Source organism: Pterocles gutturalis, unplaced genomic scaffold, assembly GCF_000699245.1.
Source record: "Pterocles gutturalis isolate BGI_N339 unplaced genomic scaffold, ASM69924v1 scaffold44401, whole genome shotgun sequence".
In the NCBI taxonomy this organism is placed as follows: domain Eukaryota; kingdom Metazoa; phylum Chordata; class Aves; order Pterocliformes; family Pteroclidae; genus Pterocles; species Pterocles gutturalis.
This window is the reverse complement of record NW_010102080.1, coordinates 13,883-29,187: the sequence shown is the minus strand read 5'-3', so window position 1 is coordinate 29,187 and position 15,305 is coordinate 13,883. Positions and strand designations below refer to the sequence as shown.

The 15,305-nt window shown below is 49.0% G+C and overlaps 1 protein-coding gene across 1 annotated transcript in view; it reads left to right on the top strand.

The window, feature by feature from the left end:
- Positions 1–2,353: 2,353 nt before the first annotated feature.
- Positions 2,354–15,305, top strand: part of KDM2B (lysine (K)-specific demethylase 2B) — a 17,189-nt gene continuing 4,237 nt past the window's right edge. The window contains exons 1-5 of the mRNA XM_010085212.1: positions 2,354–2,575; positions 6,166–6,309; positions 10,898–10,984; positions 11,444–11,704; positions 14,356–15,029. Of these exons, the coding sequence (XP_010083514.1) occupies positions 2,513–2,575; positions 6,166–6,309; positions 10,898–10,984; positions 11,444–11,704; positions 14,356–15,029 (1,229 nt within the window). The 5' untranslated portion in view covers positions 2,354–2,512. The remainder of the gene's footprint in view (positions 2,576–6,165; positions 6,310–10,897; positions 10,985–11,443; positions 11,705–14,355; positions 15,030–15,305) is intronic.

The window sequence follows — 15,305 nt, the reverse complement described above, 5'->3', positions numbered from 1 at the left end:
CTTGGATTTCCTAACGAGCAGTGGGGAGGGTTGGATAGGTAAGAAATGTCAGGTACAGGGGGGCTGCACCTCTGTGGTGGTGAATTGTAAGGAAATCTGAGTTGGGTGGTGTGGTCTGGCTTCAGACTTGTTCTTGTACCTTCACCTTCCTGCCCTTTTCTTTTCTTTTTATTTTTTTATTTTTTTTTTTAAGGATTCTGAAATCCTGTGTTCAAGCGATGCTGTTTTACTGCTTGTGTCTTTGCAATGTCCTGGCACTTAGACGCTGTCCTCAGAATTAGGACTTGGCTCACGTTACTGTGGCAGAATCAGGAGTTGTCTTTCAGCTGGAAAAGCACAGAGTTTGATTTTTCCTTGAAAGAGATCGCATTTGAAAACGCCTGTTCTGATGGTGTCGTAATGGTTGTTTGCCTTCTTAAAAAACTTAATCGTATTCAGTCCTGGTGTGAAGGAGTCAGATGCTCTCGCAAAATCTTCCATGGGCTGTTGTCAGAGGGAAACTGCCCAGGTGGTGGTACCAGTTGTTTGGTTTAACTTGTTCCCGCTGATGTCTAGCCTTTGGTTTGAGCCTCTCGCCCCCCTTGCTAGTGGAAGGACTCTGATAGAGCGAACGGAGGAGGAGTGATTCATGCTGAGGAAGGAAATTATCTCTTATCTAGGTTGCCTCTAAGCCAGTCCTGGCAGAGCTGACTTTATCCTTGAGAGGCTGAAAACTTGGTCTAAAAGGTAAATATTTATTCTTTAGAGTGTCTGAAATTGATCTGAAATCCAGGCGTCTGGTGCCATTGCTGATGGGAAGAAAGCTGCACTTGTCTGTGCTCACTGAGCACAGTGCGATTCAACCTGCCAGCAGAACGAAAACTGTTCTGGAGCAGCAGAATTAAAAACTTGCTAAAATCTGTGTAGCCTCATCAAGTAGGCAATGTTTTCTCCCGCCTCGGTTACGATAGTAGCTCTGTGGGAGAGAAAGGTAAGGTCTGGCTTCTTGCTTCTCTGCTGTCCCAGCACTGAGGTTCCTGGGACGGAGACTGTTAAAATATCAGCACCTTCTGCACCTTCCGAACGTCACTGGAGCTTTGCTCAGTCAGCTGGGAGGAGGATCAAATACTTGTCAATGTGACTTTTCTTCAGGGTTGTATAGCAGGACACTTAGGGAAGCTTTCGTAGTACCAAGTAGAATGTTTCCATACCCTTTTTTTGAAACCTGCAGTGGAAACTCTGCCTGGCTTTGTCTAGCCAGCCTGCCCCTGCCCTGGTGATGGCCCAGAATCCAGCGGGAACAGAAAGTGAAACTGCCTGGTCTGTTGGTCATGTGCTGAGATGTGCAGAAAGTGGAAAAATTGTATAAATACTGAACTAGATGAACTTTGCAGTCCTATTATTATCATCTCTGTGGAGAAAGCTGTCAGTGGCAAGAATGAGCCAAGCCAATTCTTGTGTAATTAGCCCCATACAATTACATGGTATTTAGTGATATTTGGCTTGAGCTGCAAGTTCTTGTGTTTAACAGGGACTTTCTGATGAGAACATGAAATTTAGATATCCAGAGTGAATATGTTGCAGTTAACCTAATCATTTAAAATCTTCTCATGCTCCTTCAGCTTCTCTCTTAAAGGTCATTGAAACCTAGACCTGGGATGCCCTTTTTAGCCTTTGCACAGCATCACTTAGTGTGCTATTTTCGAGCACTTGCTAGTGTTGGATATGAGGGGAGTTACTCTGGAGGGGTTTGTAGTGTTTGTGTTTGATTTCCTACTTTCTCCACTTGGCAGTAGTTCATACTCTCCTGTTGTTTTAGGGAGATCGCTGTGGCTTGAGCCATTGCTGCCGAGCGTTTCCTGTACCTAACCTCAGAATTACTTTTGCCGCCTCCTTGGATTCTTCGACTTCAGCGGAGGAAAGGAAACCTTCTGGCTTAACCCGAGCACAATCCTAAGAGCTCCCTAACCCAGAGCTCAGCACTGGCCCAGATCGTGTCTTGACCTAAGCCAAGCACGTCACTTGGGAATTGGCCCTGTATCGAGCTGTGCGTAAATTGCTTCTCCCTGCCCTCCTCCTGCCGAAATGGGCTTGCTGGAGGTTTGGGATCTCTCGTTTACGTTTGGGATCTCTCATTTATGCCCTGGTTTCTTTGTCTTTTTTACAATGCATCTTTTCTTGAAAAGGTAATGGAACTCCTTTGGCTTTAAGAGTGATCACATGCATCTGCTGAGTATTGCCCATCTGTGTATAATCCTGATACATCTGTTGGGTTTACATCTAAGATGGATACAGCTCCTGTCCCAGGAAGTTCTGTAGTTCAGATGGTAAGTGGGATGTGCGATTAACCTTGTGTGTCTGGCTGTTTCAGAACAGGGCAGTCGGACGGCCCAAAGGGAAACTGGGCACTGCTTCTGCGGTAAAGCTCGCAGCTAACCGGACAACTGCCGGAGCACGTCGGAGGAGGACGCGATGCCGCAAGTGCGAGGCGTGTCTGCGGACAGAGTGCGGCGAGTGTCACTTCTGCAAAGACATGAAGAAATTTGGGGGACCTGGCAGGATGAAGCAGTCCTGCATTATGAGGCAGTGTATCGCAGTAAGTGTACCTCTTGCTACACCTTGTTTGGGGATTTCCTTCCTGTATCTGTGTCTCCCGGTGGTGACAAGGTGTGGAACTGAGAACTCTGCTTTGGGTAGTCTCTAGGGCGTGTCAGGCAAATCCCTGCAGTGTAATCCCTGCCCTCTCAGTTCAGGTCTCTTTCTTCCCATCACTTTTCGTTCCCAATGGCTGCCAAATCTTAACCCAGAATGCTCCTAAAACTTAGTAGCACAGGTTTCATTCTCAGTAATACACAAGGTAGATGTGGAGATGATCAGCACACCAGAACCTGGCACTGAAATCACACTGAAATCTGGAATTTGGGGGGAGAAGGGGAAGAGTGGGAAATTCTGACTCAAAGGGAAAAGAGGCCCGTTTGGTTTGGATCTCTGAATTTCCTGAGACGAGCTGCCTTGCAGCTACCTTTACCGTCTTAGCTACTTAACCAACTAAAGACATGGAGAAATCTTTGGTGTCCTCCAAGATTTTGGTGTTGATGATGCCAGCCCCAGGCTACTTGAGACCTTAATTTCCACTTGTTCTATTACCCAAGCGTACAGGAGGGATCTGATCCAGATGAGCCGAGGAGCCATCAGGCCAGGGTCTTGTCCTCCCCAGGGACTGGAAATGGCTGTCGGGGGATGAGCATCAGCACAGGGCAAGCAGGCAGTCAGGCAGTTTCCTGGGTTCATGTGATACATGGCTTAGAAGCTTCTTGAGTTAGAAGTTATAGCTTTGTATTTAACAAATACTGACAGGTTAATTTTCCATTAAGTTGTCGAAGCACCTTTTGAATCTGTTGCTTCCATACTGACTGTCGTGGAGCTTCTTCTCAGGTCTCGTGTTCACGGTGCCCCCATTCCAGGGTAAAAATTAGCTTCAGCTTTTCTCTTAATTCTTTGGAAGGTCTTGTTTATGCTGTTGTTAAGAGGTTTGGTTTTCTTTTTTTTTTTAAGGAAAGGAATGTTGTTTATTCATAACTGAAATATCATCCCATCTATACTGATTTCTCTCTGACTCTTGTTGCAGTTCCTTTCACTTAGGGTTTGGTTTTGTTTTTTTAATTCTGATGCAGAAAATGAAGTGGAGGCATTAAATGACTTGGTCTGACACTGCTAAAAAACTGATAAGCACTGAAGGTTTCCAGTAGTTGCTCCTGGTAACTCACTCCATGTCCTGTTCTAAGCTCTGCACTGTTCTTGACATAGAAGATTGGATTCAGCTCTGCTGGATCTTTCAGTAAAGTACACAGAATATCTACCTTTCCGCAGAGTGCTTTTGCAGCTCAAGTGTCTTTTCTTTGAACACTTGATTTCCTGGAGTGTGGCATGAATTGAACAGCATGGATGAAGAATTTATTATTCTCCAAGGGGAAGAAATAGTGAAATCGTGCTGCCTTTTAGTGGAGGGATTAAATTAGGGCTGCAGTGCTCTTTCTTGTCCTGACTGATGAAGGAAACTTTCATAGTAAGCTGTTTCGCTGTTGATACACAGGCTGAGCCTTTTGGAGAGGAACGGGGTTCTCTTTTGGCTGAGTGTAGTCATCCTCTCATCCCCTTTATTCTAATGACGAAGTATTTTCCTTCTTGGCATCGTGCAGTTTTATTTCCAGGAGCTGTGGTTAGAGTAGAGGGCTTGGTAGCCAGGGTACTCCGATTCCTTGCATGCACTGAAGGAGACATCTCTGCCCATCGTAGGTTCCCGTTGGTGTAAATACCAAGGGGAATATTACAAACTTTCTTAGAGCGGCAAAAGCACAGAAAATTAATCAGTTGAACTGTTGTAACTTCTAATGGTCCTTTATGTTTCTATAAGCAATCCTGTTGTCTTTACTCTTGTTCATTATGTTCTCTCAACAATTGCAGTAGTACCTATGCAATGGCTTCCAGCCAAAAAAAAACCCCAAAACACTGAAGCAAGGCTCTGTGGAAGTAATGATCCCTACAGTTCTGGGATTGTGCTTTCCTCTGTTTAATAACATTGACAATATTAACTGCACGCAGACTTTCATTAAACTCAGAAGCCTAAAGAGAGCCTGCACTGCCATTCGGAGAACAGGAAACTCCTCTGCATCAGCAGTTCAATCAGGAAGGGAAGCAGGAGTGCCTGGGACGCTTTATGCTGCGTTGGATGGTCTGAAGGGAGCGTGGGGGCTCTGTGTTGGGAGGACGAGTTGTGACAGCATGGCTGCTGTTCCAGCCCATCAGTGGGACAGGGCTAGTCGGGACACAAGGGAGATTCCCTAGATACCCCTGCTCCCAGCAAGAAAAACTGTACTGTTCCTGGGATGTTTGTTCTTGGGTGTGGATATAAATACTACTTGTGTGGGAGATCAGACAAAACAAGTGGACAGAGCTCTTACGGCTCTGGACAACTTAGTTCTACTCTGGTTTACGTGCTGGTAGAATGGGATCCTGGGGATTCCTATTTTGTACTTGGAGGAAGGGTGGGAGTTAAATAGCATTAGCAAAATGCATTTAAAATGGAGCGTGGGTAAGTGCTGGCATGAGAAAGCAGGGAGGTGTTGCTGTAGCTAATGTACGTGGGGCAGCAGAGTGCTCTGTGATGGCTCACTCTAGCAAGGTTTTTCCTGATCTGACACCTGCCCAAAGACGCACTGTTGCTGCCTAGATTTGGTTTGGTGTGCAAGTATCCACTTTGGGTTTTTATTCACTCCATCTACGAGAGATCCTTGCTGTGAAAAGCCACCCCTCTGCCTCTGGCTGCTTAATAGTTAAGGACTTGCAATCTAATCAATTCCATTTCACATTGCAGCCAGCTTCTCATGAGGATCTTCCTTTTCTTTCTTGTAATGAGGCTTATACCTTATTGCCACCAACGAGAAGTTTGTTCCTCGTTAGCACAAAGATGGCTTTTTAATTAGGCTGGCATTCAGTGCTTTGACATGGGTGACATATATGTGAGATGCTGCAGTTCCCTTTCTTCCTGAGCCAAAGACAGAAAAAATCAGTGCACTTCTCACTTGTGACACTTGCAGGAGAAATTCTCTTTTTAAATGTCTGTGCAGAGCTTTCTGCAATGCTCAGGTTGGGAGCAAGGCCCTAGATAAAGGCTGTCAGGCAGGAAAAGGTCTGTTCTTGGTTCTGTTGTGGCCTTGCTGCGAGACCTGGGTCGGGTCCCATAACATGTCTGCCCTGCTTGTAAAATAAGGGAGCTGCCAAATTGCTGGTCAGATTGGGAAGCTTAATGGCTGTGAACAGTGATGTTCTGGATTGCTGCTGTACGCTAGTGAAGTGCCTTGCATGCCAATGGCTGTGCCACCTCACAGGCTCAAGGGATGCACCAAAAAGTATTTTCGTCCGTCCCCGGAGTGCCCGATGAGTCTGTGCTGCTCCAGGGAGGGCACTTTCATTCCCTGAAACGTGTCCTGTGATGCTTGGTCTGGGTACCCAGCCCTGGTTATTACCAGTTTTTCTTGCCTTTGTGGGATGGAGCCTTCAGCAGTTTGCACAGTGAATCCTTATTTATCTCCTCTTTGAAATGAGGAGGCTGTAAGTGCAGAGTTCGTCTGTTTCCGCATGTCTTCCATGTCCTGATCAAGACTTCTTTCTGGTCTGTGTAAACAGCCGGTGTTGCCTCATACTGCTGTGTGTCTGGTGTGTGGAGAAGCTGGGAAGGAGGACACTGTGGAAGAGGAGGAGAGCAAGTTTAATCTCATGCTAATGGAATGCTCCATTTGTAACGAAATAATACACCCTGGATGCCTTAAGGTGAGTAGAAGGATGTGATACATGTTGGAAGTAAAAACTGGATTAGTTATCCCCTTCATATAAAAGTAGTGCACAGAAATTGGAAAGTTTTCACATTTTAGTCTTTGGAAACTTCAGTGAGCAAAGGGTTGGTGTGAGCAGCAGGGTGGCAGCCGTGGCGCACGCAGAGCTGCCTGGCAGGCGGGGATCCTCGGGTGTAACCAGCATCCCCTGTGAGCAGAGCCTCCAGAATGCGTGTGCATGCAAATGTCTTGTGGGTTTTGTTTTGTTTTTCTTTCTTTCTTTTTTGCTTCTTGTTTAAGGAAGTGAGGAGTTTCAGTTGTGACGGGAAGCTAAAGAGCACAGAGAAATCTGCCTGCACCTCTGGATGAGTTAGTCACAGTCCCTGTGTCGGTGGCTCCTTCCTGTGTCCCGCAAAGTGCAAAGAAGTAGTGTGCTGTTTGTGTTTGTGCAGGCGCAGATGTGCCAAGCAGCTGGCTTTAAAGATGTTATGAACAAATGCTGAAGTAGGAACGTTGCAGCTCTGGAGAACAAACTGAGCGAGTTCCACGCGGCAGGAGCGCTCACCCTTGGCTGACTTGAGTCCTGTGAGCAGCTGTAATGTTTGCCAGTAACAAAAGTGTCATTTTGGGCATGTCTTTGTGTGTGAGTGTTGAGAAGCCTCCTTTCTACAGAGCTGGTTGTGCTTCAGCTGATCAGCCATTTCCTGTTGCTGATTTGTTTATGGTTAAAGTGATTTGCCAAAGCAAATGTATTCTGACACACTGTGCCCCAGAAGCAGCTTTTGGCCCTTCTGGGATCTCTGGGAGGAGAGGTACGTTCCCTATGCAGGCCTGGGGTGACACTCTCCTGGCCTTTTCTTTTTCTTGTGCTGTATGCCGTGTTGCACCGAGCTGAGTGTGTGTCATTTATTAGAGCAGAAGGTAGGTCGCTGGCAAACCAGACCCGTGGCTGTCTCCTTGCTCGGTGAAATTGGTGCTCGCAGCTCCTGCCGCAGCTGGGCTCTGGAAGGGAGCTTTGCTTGCTTGGCTCTGCTTAAAGCAGGGCTTCGGGGGCTGAAGAAGCAAGGGAAGGAGCTGCTCGTTTTCAGAGGTAGCTCAGTTCTGGCTTGTTGCTATTCCAGTCCTTCCTGAAAGTGCCCGGCGCTCACCCATCTCTCACTTTACAGTGTCGGTGACACTTCGTGGCCGAGTCCAGAGGACACGAGTGTTGTCTAGTGACAGTTCAAGTACGGTTTCCTCTCCCCATACCACATTTGGGACCAGTTGCACAGGATGTGGGTCAGATCTGTGAAATCAAGCAAGTGCTGTTTGTTCTTTTAGGCGTGTGGGGTGCTCTGAGTGCTGTTTTGCTAACTAGGAACAATGTTGCTTTGGGTGTTCCTGAAAATGAAGCAGTGGGAGATTTCCAGTGTGCCTTGTGTGTCTTGTATTTTAATTTCTCTGTGGTTCTGTTGAGCTGAAATGGTGGGGGAACTGGTGCTGTTTATTTGAGACAAAAGGGCACTGGGAGGATTTCAGAACTGCCTTGGAAGGTGAGATGAGTCTATGCACAGGGGAACAGCAAAACGAAAATGGAGCCTCTTCCTTGGATCCCTCCGTGCTCTTTATTCCCAGGTTCCATGATTTTCTGCAAGACAAAAAAAAAAAATAACCAACTGTTTTCATGTTTACATGTTGGTTAAGCCCAGAGGATGGAACCCATAAATAGTCCTTGTGGGAAGTGCCTTTGAATGCAGACGCAGCCCCAGGGCAGCTGCTCTGGCTGTCCAGCGAGAGCAGGACCCTTCCTGCCCTGCGTGGTGCATCGGCAGCGGTACGCGGGAGCTGTCGGTCGTCTCCAGTTAGATATCTGGCACGTGTACCCTTGGGGGAGACTGGAATAAACTGCATCACCGAAGGGAGGAGTGTCCTTTCCTGGCTTATTCCCCCTGAAACACATCTCCAAAGTCTGTGGAGCAGTTTGGCACGTGCACTGGCTAGTTTGTGCTCCGGGGCAGGTTGTTCCTGGTTTGAATCAAGTCCATCCTCTTCCAGCTTCTTGATCTGGCCGTGCATGCTTGTGGGGGCTTTCCCCTGCGTACTGGAGCGCGTTAGGGGCTTGTGCTGGAACGGCGCTGGGGACAGCCAGGGTGTTGCAGGGACTGAGGACGGTCACGGTGGAGTACCTGATGTGCTGCTTTCCTTGAAAACACAACACCAGTGCAAACGCTCCTTTTACTGAAGAGTTGCATATAAAAACGATCTTGGCGAGAATTTTGCCAGCGCAGCGTTGTTTCCAGAGGGAGTTAGTGAGATGTTCAGAGGAATATTGCCTTTTGTGGTTACGGAGCCATGAGTTGAACCAATATCAATGATTATTATTTTCTTGGTACATGTCAGATTGCTGTTACAGCTGGTTAGTGTGCGTGAGCGAGTGCAGTGCCTGATGCTGTTCCCTTCAGGAGAAGGGGCTGGTTTCCCCTGTAGGAGCCTGTTCTTTTTCTTCTTAGGTGGATATAGTGATAATGATGGAAAAGGGGAATATTTGGGTGCCTTGTCAGAACAGCAGAAATAGACTTTTTCCAGCCCATGGCTGCAGCCCAGGTGCATCTCGCTGCCTGCGTTGTTTCAGTCTTGGCACTGCCGGAATTCGTGGCTCTCAGCGATGTCAGATCAGCATCCCTGGGTCTCCGTGTTCCTTAACAAGACTTCCCAGTAGCATAGTCTCGTGTTCGGACTTTCCAAATTGCTGACCTCGTGCTGCAGGTACGTTTCTGGAGCCGCCTCGCGCTGTGGTGCAGACACCCACCCGCTGTTTGTAACAAACGCTCCGCGCTGGCTCCCACCCAGCCTGAAGGACCTGGGACAGGTTCAGTGGCAGGTTGGTGTGTGTCTAATTAGTTTGCGTACGGTTCCTCACATCTATTCGGTTCCTCAAACTTCACAGAAGGGACGGAGCTGCAGTGCTTCCCCTTCGGTAGCATTTGTTCTATGTTCAGCGCGGGAAATAACTTGTTCCCAACTTGGGCTCAGGCCAGGAATGGTTCCCCCGAGGCAGAGATGTATACAACAGCTCCTGGAGTATCTTACACCTACCATGGGAAAGGAGGTTCAAAGGCGCGCCGTTGTGATAAAACCAGTATGTAAATCCTGCCCACTTCATTTACTCATTTATTAACTCCAGCAGACTTGCTGAGAGAGACTGACATGTCATCGGTCTGGCTGGATGGTGGAACTCGAAAGGCTGCTGTCTGGCTCGGGGACTTGGGGAAGCAGTTCCCTAAACCCAGGGCTTGATCCTGCCCAGCCAGTGCGTTCTGGCTGAGCTGGGAGGAGAGGAGGAAATGTTTCAGAAACATGAAAAATCTGCAGATCTCTGCCCGTGCCTGTTTCAGCAGCAAGTCTCCCGCTTCTGCGCTGCTGATGCCAGTGCCCAGCTATTTGTCTTGACAGTAGCATGTTTTTGTTGTCTACAGTAGTCATAAATTAATCTTTTTTTTTTTTCTTTCCCCTCCTTAAGGCTTTTTTTCTGAACATACAACTAAACTCTTAAAAGCGAATGTGCCATCAGTGAGGGTGTGTGCGTGCGAAGGGTGTTTTTACCTTCGCTCTGCTTCCCAGCCTGTTTCATTCACAGATTTGCCTTTTCACCTCTCTCCTGTTTGGAAAGCAACGCTGGCTCCTGTGTGGCAATTCAGAAGCCAGCAGCTTTTCAGCTGCGTGGGGCAGGACTGTGCTTTACTGTAGTGTAACAACACTGAGCGCGCGTCTTCTCTTTCAAAAGCCCAATGTCACAGCTCGGAGGCAGTGAAGTAGGAAGCGTTCCTCTTCCTTACGCGAGCTGGGTAACTGTGGGTGTGAGAAACCCAAAAAAACGCCTTCGTGTGTCCAGCCTCTGAACAAAAGTGCCTGTTCCCTGCCTGGCTTGGCAGCCGTCATTTTTATTGGCACATGGGCTCGAGCGCTGGAGGCAGGGCACTGCTAGTTCTGATCCGTAAAGAAAAGTATTTTAAGGAACACTTGATTACAGTGCAGGGCGCTTGGCTTCTAAAAATGCCGAACAGCATCAATGTATGTGAGAGCCTGTGTATGGGAAAAATCCTTCCTATTAAAAGATCAGACTGTGCCTCGTTCCGGGGGGACGACAGGACCGAGCTTTGCAAATAAATGGTGTGGGAGGACGTTTGGAGATGGTGCAATTACAGTCCTGGGGCTTGGGGGTTTTGATTTGGGCTGTGGGGGTGCTTTTTGGGTTTTTTTAGGTTTTTTGCAAGAGCAGAATATGCCCTGTGTTAATTGAGATTGTCATTGACCTTCCCTAAAAGCCCAGACCTGAGCCCTTTGTCAAATACCGATTTGTCCAGCGTGCTTTCCTCTCCTGTTGGCATCTGAAGGGTGATGGTGCAGGGCCGAGGGCTTGCTCAGCACCAGCAGGATGGTGCAGCGCCTGCACTGACCTGGATTTCTTTGCTGCAGCCATTGGGAGAGCAGCAGTCAATCAGAGCAAATAATGAGCTGTACAAAATGCCCCTAAACGATCTACCCGTAGACTTCTACAGCTTGTTTGCAGCAGGATTGTGAATTGAGCTGTGCCTCTCTCTCACCAGGTGAAGGAATCGGATGGTGTGGTTAACGATGAGCTGCCGAACTGCTGGGAGTGTCCAAAGTGCAACCACGCAGGGAAAACTGGAAAAGTGAGTTTAATGGAAATAAGTGCTGCTGGAATGAGATACAAAATCTCAAGCGTTCCCTCTGCCTTGTAGATAGAATTCTGCCCCATCCCAGCTTTTGATTTGGTACTTAATTCAGTTGAATTGAAGGAAATAAGCTGATGGCTTTCTGCTCTTTAATAATTTTTGTATTCTTGTTCCATGTACCCACACTTCACTCAAAACCTGGGAAATACTTAGGACCCAAAGTGTCTGTTGGATTAGTGAAACATTATTTCTTTGCAAACTGAGACAGACACTTGAAGTGTGTAGTTAGGAAAATAACTTGATGAAGGTTGAAACTGATTTACTCTAACCCCTTGCTGATCATTCTGTCTGTTACAAAGTGATCAGCCCACCAGTGTTGGAGGCAACTTACCTAAGAGCTGAGAAAGGCGTAAGATATAAAGTTTGTTTGTGTTTTGTGTCTCTTTGGCGTACAAGCAAAAACGCGGACCAGGATTCAAATACGCATCAAATCTCCCAGGCTCATTGCTGAAGGAGCAGAAAATGAACAGAGACAACAAGGAGGTGACAGATGCTGCAAAACGGAAAGGGGATTGTGAAGAAACTCCCAGGCGGAAATCGGAGGAACATTCCAAAAAGACTCAAGTTGACTCAATACTGAGGAGAAAGTCAGACGAAGTGCATCTGTGGAGGAAAAGGAAATTTGAGAAACCCCAGGAATCCACGATGAGAAAGCGGGTATGATAAACCACCCTTTTCATGTCCTTACGCAGATGTACGTGGGCTGGTTGGGGCTGATGTCTTCTGGCTTATAGCTCAGCTTGAAATTCCAGATTGTAACAAAAGAAACGGCGATGTTTCACCTTCCTTTCTGAAAACTGCTAGTCTAGCAGGGCAGTGGTTTGAACAGCGACACTCGGGTTGACATTCAGAAGCCGAAAACACTGGGCTGTGGCTTTTGTTTTATTCAAAATACTGTAAAACCCACTTTAAGCAAAAAGTCCTTAAATTATGCTTGGAGTAGGATCAAGGTGAAAATCAATTTTTAGTGGGAACCTTTTCATATTCATCCACTTGGTGGCGCATGGCAGCTTGTTCTGAGTTTGATTCAGGGATGTACAGCCCTCGGAACCCATCAGAGGACCTTCAGGAATGACACCTCTGTGTCCCGCAGAGGAGGAGCCGCTCACAACAGCGGTGTGGACAGCTTCCCCCTGAACGGGGCAGTCGGAGCGCTTGGGCCAGGCAGGGACACTCGGAATTGTCTTGTGGATTGGGAAGTATGGTAACTGGGATATGCAGAAGTGCTGGTTTGCAGAGGTAGAAATGAGGACCTGGGTTTACTGCCTCTCATGAATAAACAGCTGAGAGGTTTACATTCAGAATGGGTGCCTGGTTTTGTATGTATGGCATATTAGGCTGCCCCGCGAGGCTTGACAGTGGGAACACTACGGTACGGTAAATGTAGGATGGGGGTTGCTTTGGTGCAGAGAAGTGAGTAAAATTCACTTACACCAGTTTATGCATATCTGCTTTCTGGCCACGCTTCCCTCTTCCATCCCTTTGGACTCACTGCCGTGTTTATGGATGGGTGGAATTGCTCCGTGAAAGCCCCGCAGTGCGTGAGGAAGGCGCTGTGCATCACCAGACCTTCATCAGACACCTCATCAGCTGCCATGGTTTGGGGTTTTTGCCTTTTTTTTCTTCCAACAGCTAAAATCTTGGAAAATAAGCCAAACTCATCAGGAGGAAGGTATTTTGCCCTTTAGTAGAGGTGTTCTCAATCCCTTTTAATCCCTTCTCCTCACGTGAGCTGACTGGTGAGCCGGTTTCTCTATCAGTCACGTCCTTGTGTCACTGCAGGCATTTTAATTATCCCGTTCACATCTTGAAATTACAGAATCTCTCTCTCATGGAAACCTTTACGCTCCAGGATAGTTTAGCTGCACTATCTGGTTTTATATTTTCTCTTCTGGCGTCCTGTATTGAAGTACAGCAGCCAGCTGTGTTTTGATGAAGCAAGGAATAAAACTGAGTTTCTGTGCTGATGTTTCCCTCTTCCTGTGTGGTTCAACCTTGCCCCTGCCACACAGCCCCTCAGCACATCCCCGGAGTCCCCGCTGGCACCCCAGGGAGCCAGGGGTGACCGGGCACACGCGTATCGATCCCCTCTGACAATCTGGCACGGTAACACAAGTCCGATACCTTCAAACCAAGCGCTCGTCTGTACCCTGCGTGAAGGATGCTGCAAGCTGACAGCAGTCTGATGTTGTATTTTTTTATTCTCACCTATCATTAACTCCCCGTGACCTCTTCCTTTACAACATGTTAATTTAAAGACAGAGTGATCAGCTTTCTCTGCTGCGCGCCGCAGTCTGAAGCGTAGGAGCACATCCACGGACCTGATCCAATTAGTTTATTGCAAAAGCACAGACCTCCTGATAGAACAAGTGTGTTTGCAGCAGTGCACCTCTCCTTGCCAGTCCACATCTCTTCTGATTAGGGCTCTTTAATTTTAACAGTTGGTGGCTGCTTCCTTGCTTGTAGTGACGAGATTAGACTTGAAGCCTTCCCTGGTCTGGGTTTGTACGTCTCTTATGCTTCTGTCTGGTGCTCCCCAAGCAGAGATTTGATGAACGCGAGCCAGCGCAGGGCAGTTTGCTGTTGGGAGCAATGACCGGGGCCGGGGAGAAGGTGCCAGCTAACCCCTGCCAGCCCGCCTTGCGCTGGAGATGGTGTCAGCGTGAGGTTTGTCAGGCGAGCAGCGTGGCAGAACCGTCACATTCCCTGTTCTGTGTGTGGCGGAGGTGGGGAAGCTCGAGAAGATCAGCAGAGTTCAGTAGGATGTAAAGGAGCAGCGAAAGTGTAATTGAAGGAGGCTGTGAGTACCCGGCAGCAGGGGCCACCGCAGCCCGGCCACGGTGCGAGTCGGTGATGGCGGTTCAGGAGCTTTCAGAAACTGACCCTTCAGCCATTGGGCCCGAACGTGTGCCAGCCAGCGTCTGCCATGGGCGCTTCACCCAGGGAGCGTGGCCCGAGCCTGGTTTCTTCTGGCCTGCTGGGGAAGCAGCTGTTCATCCTCTGTGTAAACCATCGGCTGTGTAATGAGTAAGGCCCTTAAATCTGTAGGATTATGCATGGTGAATAAATGCATTTATCGCTCTCCTGGAGCCCGGAGAGCCGATCGCTGGACTCCTCGTCCGTGCGATGGCCCTTGGACTTGATACCTCTGGCCGGTGAATGTACCCTTGTGCTGGGCTGGGTGGGGCTGGTGCTGGCAGGAGGCCTGACCCCCCCCGGGCAGGGCTGCCTGTGCGGAGCATGGGCATGGGAAGGGTTGCTGAGTGCGTTCTTGCTCAAATAGTCAGCCCTTGTCTCTTCCTTTTCAGCGGCGATCGTGGAAGTCTCCGGATGACCGAACTGCCATGATCAAACCCCTTCGGCGCCTGAAGCAGGAGCCGGAGGATGACCTGCCAGAAGCACCTCCCAGGTCCAAGGATAGTGACCAGTCGCGGTCCAGCTCGCCCACTGCGGGTCCCAGCACGGAGGGTGCCGAGCCCAGGGACAAGAAGAAGTTCAAGATTAGGCGGAAAAGGCGGCTTCCCAATAAGGAACTGAGCAAAGAGCTCAGCAAGGAGCTTAACCAGGAGATCCAAAAAACCGAGAACAGCCTTGCCAACGAGAATCACCAACCCATCAAATCCGAACCCGAGAGCGAGAACGAGGAACCTAAGCGTGCTTTGAACAACAGCGAGAGACTCCATAGGTTCAGCAAAGGGTTGAACGGGACTCCCCGGGAGCTGCGGCACCCGCTCATCCCCAGCCTGCGCAGCACACCTCGGGGCATCGCCCGGCCACCGCCTTCACTCTCTCCTCCCAAATGCATCCAGATGGAACGGCACGTTATCCGGCCGCCTCCCATCAGCCCCCCTCCGGACTCGCTGCCCCTGGATGACGGGGCGGCCCACGTGATGCAGCGGGAAGTCTGGATGGCTGTCTTTAGCTACCTCAGTCATAGAGACTTGTGCATCTGTATGAGAGTTTGCAAGACCTGGAACAGATGGTAAGGAGGGCGGGAAACCGAGCAGGGGCCGACGTGGGGCAGGATGGGCTGGGAAGCGGGTGATGGAGGCACTAACGGCTCCTGGAAGAGGTGCGCAGGTCGTCCCCGAAGCTCTGTTGAGCCCAGGGAGGAGGGGTGAGCAGCAGTGTCTAGAGAAGCAGCGTGTCTTCTGGGGCTCTCTCAGAAACAGCAGCTCCCAGCGTTTCTGATGGGAACTGTGCGTGTGTGTGTTGGTGTCAGGCTGCCGCGGCCGCAGCGCGCTCGCGCCGCCTGTTC